At 49.3% G+C, this 5,407-nt stretch overlaps 1 protein-coding gene across 1 annotated transcript; it reads left to right on the forward strand.

The window, feature by feature from the left end:
- Positions 1-296: 296 nt before the first annotated feature.
- LOC104512505 (bile salt export pump-like) lies at positions 297-3,227 on the forward strand (the record flags this gene model as incomplete). The annotated part of the gene is made up of 4 exons (XM_010155507.1): positions 297-494; positions 1,314-1,520; positions 2,261-2,407; positions 3,027-3,227. Coding segments are annotated over 4 exons (753 nt in total), but the record flags the coding sequence as incomplete, so codon positions are not given.
- Positions 3,228-5,407: the final 2,180 nt, after the last annotated feature.

Raw genomic sequence — 5,407 nt, forward strand, 5'->3', positions numbered from 1 at the left:
GTACGTGCTGGCAGGGCTGAAACAAGGCTGTTTCTGACTGCTGCCTCTGACCAGCACGCTACGGGGAAGCACAAGCAGAGCAGTAGTGTTGGTGACCAACGGCGTCGTCTCTAGCACAGCCCCTCCAGTATGGTTTTAGCCCTCTTCCTGGGCGAATGTCACAAGCACTGATGTCATGCTTTAAATGAGAGATGCAAGAATGGACTCTGAGGAAGAGTTCCTTTGTACTTCACCACTCAGTTTTGAGCACAAGCTTATTGTAGCATCTTCTTTTTTTTTTTTTTTTCCCCCTCCAGGATGATTTCCAGGGAAGCATTGAATTCCTTAACTGTAAATTCACATACCCCTCTCGGCCTGATATTCAGGTCCTGAAAGGACTCTCTGTAGCTGTCAAGCCTGGACAGACTTTGGCGTTTGTTGGAAGTAGCGGCTGTGGGAAGAGCACCAGTGTCCAGCTTCTGGAGCGCTTCTATGACCCCGAGACAGGCAGTGTGGTAAGCAAAGGAGACATGGTCCATGTGCTCGTTTCCAGCCCTGCTGCCAGGCCTCTTCTCACGGCGTCCCACTGTGCAGCCCAGCAGTGGCAGCACGTACCCACGCAGCCTGGGGCTTCAGCTCCTGCTCCAGCAGAGGAGGACAGTTCTGACAGTCCCCAAGTACCATCTCGGATGCATTCAGGCGAGGCCAGAAGGCTGCAGGCCTCAGGTGCACCCTCCTGCGCTATGTAGGCCAGAGGCATTCACCTTGGTCGCTCCTGTGTGGAATGTATCATGTGTGGTGTACACTGGGAGCACCAGCAAAAATCAAGCCTGCATGGAGCAGCTGAGTGTGCAACAGCCCTAAACACACAGCTGCAGCGTGCAGCTCCTTTGCAGCCTGAGTTTGTCTAGGGTTAACTTCCACTTGGTTACTGATGGTTTAAAAAGCATTTCTATCTTTTCTTCATGTAAATAGCTAACCATCTAGTTTGATTTCTTGTTCTTTGGAAAAAATAAGCGTGGCGATTGCTACGCCAGGAAGGCAGCAAAGCACGTAGTAAGCACCTGCCTAACCTTAAGCAATGAGATAGTTTGCTTGGACTTAAGATTAAGCAAGTGGTCTCGTGTTTGGCTGGATCACAGCCGTGCCCAGAAAATGCTCATCATGCACAGGGAATCAAGTATAAGAAGATTATTCCTGTCTCTTTCAATCAGTTGTGTTTGCATCTTCGCAACCTGGCTGAATCCTTTTGTTTTGCTATGAACCACTGGGGTTGCTTTGCAAAGGCGGTTGCTTTGGAATGACGTTTCAAGTTCTCTCCTGTTTCCTGGTAGTTAATAGATGGACACGACACCCAGAAAATAAACGTGCAATTTCTCAGATCCAAAATTGGCATCGTGTCCCAGGAGCCAGTGCTATTTGACTGCAGCATTGCTGATAACATTAAATACGGCAGTAGCACCAAAGAGGCAACGATGGAGAAAGTCATAGAAGCGGCCCAGAAGGCCCAGCTGCACGATTTTGTGATGTCACTGCCCGCCGTAAGTACCCGCCAGGCCTTGGCTGCGGAACTAGAGAGGCTGCTCGCTGCAGCAGGAGCAGAGGGGGTGTCATGGCCATTCCTCACGTGCTCCTGAGAGCTGGAGCCCGAGTTGCTGCTGGGTTTTTACATAGTAGGTAAATATTTATAAAACCGAAACCAGCAGTTACAAGGCTCGACTAGGAGAAAAGGGAAGGTTTTTCAAAGGCGTGGACCAGAAGGAAGCAGCAGCGCAGTTCAGCAGCCAGCGCGTTACACTGGGTCAGAAATACAAATCCTGTTCCCAGCTGTGGGAGATTTGCCCTGTGACTAGGGCACGATACGCAGACAAACATATCTGTCTGGCTGCTTACATGCACTTACTTAGATTACGTATTTAAATGCACTGACATCATATAACCCAGAGGAACATGAAAGGTATGAATACAGATGAGGCACCCAAACAAAACACTTACCTGGAAAGCCCTTAAATCACTTTTAGCCTCTTCTCCCAAAGCAAGGGTGGGGATTTTCCCTCAGACAAATCAGCCATCACCCTGCTACAAAATTTTTCTTCCAGGCCTGTCACCCTGCTGGGCCATGTGCACTGCGAAGCACCACTCCCCTAACGTGTAGCTCCTGCACTGCTGGGTTTTTAAGGAGGAAGCAGCAACGGCCCATGCTCTTGCCTCTCTCCTCCTGTTCTTCCTTCAGGTTGTGTTTGCTTACACCTGAATGATCTTCCTTCTGTGTGTTTTTCAGAAATACGAAACGAACGTTGGGGCTCAAGGATCCCAGCTGTCTCGTGGACAGAAACAGCGCATTGCCATAGCGAGGGCCATCATACGCGATCCTAAAATCCTATTGCTGGATGAAGCTACGTCTGCCTTAGACACCGAAAGCGAAAAGGTAAACGCGCAGCGATAAGCCGTAAGGGAAAGTTATAGAATGGCTTACGACGTCCATCACCCTCTTCTGTTCCACAGAGACATGCCCACATACCCCCTACATGACCGCAGCGTCATTCCACCCAGTTCAGCACTTCCGCCTTTAATGACCTTTCAGAAAGCTCCAGAAAGCAGAGCTGTAAACCCAGCAGCCAGCTACAGGGGCTGTCAGGCTGCCCATGGGAGGCAGGCCTGTCTCTGGTGTGCGCACGCAGCGGGGGTGTTTCATAGATGCAGCTTCTGCACTTTAAAGGACAAGCAAAGATGTACGCCAGCGCGTGACCGCTGAGCCTGAGCAGCAGCGACAGCAGCAGCGAGGGGCCGAAGGACTTGGGCGATAATTTGCCTGGCTTGGTTACGCTCAGAGATGAAAGAAATGGTGGGAATTTAGAAACACTAAACTTACTGCTAACAAAGGGGGCTCGTGACCCCGCTAAGCACACCGGTAACACAGCCTTTGCTTTAGCCTCAGTCACTTGTATGAGCGATACAGGGTATGGTTAATCAATGTGAAGCTTCTCCAGCTCTGAGCCCCAGTTTGGTTTGTGTATTCTCACTGTGACCCTGTCTGTTGCCCCCAGACTGTGCAGGCGGCGCTGGATAAGGCCAGAGAAGGGCGTACCTGCATCGTCATTGCCCACCGCTTGTCCACCATCCAGAACGCCGACATCATTGCCGTGATGTCGCAAGGACTCGTCATTGAAAGGGGCACTCACGATGAACTGATGGCCATGCAAGGAGCTTATTACAAGCTTGTTACCACTGGAGCCCCCATTAGCTGAATTACTGCGATTCCGAAGGTGAAAGGTTTTGTCCTGTAAGCAAATGCTCTGCGGTAGGTATGTGTGTGTGGTCCCCATGGTGCTGCAAAGTGCTCTACAGTACTGTCAGACCTGTGCAACCCAAAATGTATGTAGCTTTCTGCATCACGCACGCTTGTCAGGCACGTGCAGGGGACTGAGCACAGGCTGAAGCATCCAGGAAGTGGCTTAGCCCACTGCAAAGGGAAAGAAAGCCTAAAACTGGGAAACATCTTTCCACCAGCTGCAGCCAGACTGCACAGTCCTGCCATTCCTCCCCTAGCAATCAAGGAAGACCCCGCTGGGAAGACGGCCCCTTGTCTGGGTAAGCTGTCTGAATAAAAGCCAGTCCCAAGAACGATGCTCTGTCGCTCAGGGGATCAAGTCTCTCCTAACGGTTGGTCCGCAGAGGATTCTCACAGGTACCCTTGCTGTGGGTACAGAGCCCCTCCACACCACACGCGGTGCAGCACCAGCACACTGGCGCCCCGAGCCTGACACAGCTAAGCCACCACAGCCTGCGACGAAACCATTCGGTGCGGACAAAGGCGGCAGCTCCGCCAGCGTAAGGGAAGCGTCAAGAAGAGGAACGGAAGCTGGTGAAGATCACTTCCCCTACGCTCACCACTGATCAAAGCTGTCAAACAGATTTTGAATAGGAATAAATGCTTTAGTTAAATCAATGCAAAATCCAGGTAATCACCACAGTTCTCTAAATCCCTTCTGTTGGGATGGTGCTGGATAATATGTTCTCTTTTTTTTCAGAAGGCAAGACAAGGATGAGTATTTTTACAGAAACCATAAGTATATGCAGTAAAGGTGGGAAAAAGTAGCCATAATTAGCTGTTTGTGTTAAGCAGCAACAGTTTATCCAGAAATGGCAAAGGTTGGGCAGGATCTGGCAGAAGCTGGTATCGCTAAGAGTTCGTTACAAGGTCTTACTGCGTGTTTCCCTGAACTGCGTTACTGGTTATTATCTGCAGGACAACAGGACTCGTCTCTCTAGTGACTGGGATCTTGGAGCCAAAGCAGATAGACGGGAAGTCCAAATTACAGCTTCAGAGTTTAAACCTTGATTTCAAATAATAGAGTCTGAACCGGAAAAGTCATTCTCCATGTCCTAAAAATCTGCAGTTGGGGTGGGGGAATTCACCCACTTTGTTACAAATCACACCACCATGGATTCTCTTAAAAGACACGCAACAGTACCAACAGCTGCAACTGGAATAGAGCTGGGTGGGTGAAAACATTATTTGGATACATCCCCTAATTCCAGGCAGCAAAAGAACAATTCCAACTTTTGCACAACTCCATTAACAGAATGACTTCAGCAGAACCTACTGAAGTCATGCAGCTGACACCGAGATGCTGTTTTTCCCAGGCAAGTCTGTATCTTAAGCCTTAACTGAAAATGAAAAAGGAACCTGCAGTATTTGCCTTCTGTTTTTAGCCTTCTTAATGTTTCAGAACAATAATTTGGATGGCTCAGGACTGCCACTACTGACAGAGTGACAATCAATAATCTGTATGATATTTCATTTATATAGTATTTAAGGCCATAGAAAAATTAACTATTCTTAATTAACAACTACAATTACTACATGTACTTATTCCATAATTCTTTCGCCTAAAGGACACCACTTTTGTGGCCCAAATTATACCAATAAATTGTATTTTTTACTGGCTCTTGTGCTTTAGCACTTCATCTCTTACCCTCCAGACAAGCACAGCAACAGCCTGCCAGTGGCCGGAGTCCTTCCATCAGGAAGGTAACAGGGAGTGGGGAGGAGGAGTAGCAGCATACTACCAAGAGCGCTGTGGGTGAAGGTAATGCCACCACGCTAGCTAGTACATAGGAGTGAGGGACACTTGCACTTCCTAACTCCTGGCTCATGAAATCTTTCTGCGGACAGTGGTGTTTTCATGTTGCAGAAAGAACAAGAGGTGGTTCAGACGGGAAGCTGGTGAAGCTGGGCTCTGTCCCTTCCCTTAAGGGCTGAATCACTAGGGCACTTCAGGAGAGCCCGTGTCCTGTTACACGTCTGTACGGTACCTGGGAGAACCCTGCGGAGCTGGTACCTGCCGTTCTGCATTAACGGGTGTGTCTGTCCCAGCAGAGGTGCCAAGGTGCTCTGTTGGCACCGGGAAGCACAGACCCTTCT

The sequence above is a fragment of the Eurypyga helias genome, unplaced genomic scaffold (assembly GCF_000690775.1).
Source record: "Eurypyga helias isolate BGI_N326 unplaced genomic scaffold, ASM69077v1 scaffold42267, whole genome shotgun sequence".
Classification (NCBI taxonomy): domain Eukaryota; kingdom Metazoa; phylum Chordata; class Aves; order Eurypygiformes; family Eurypygidae; genus Eurypyga; species Eurypyga helias.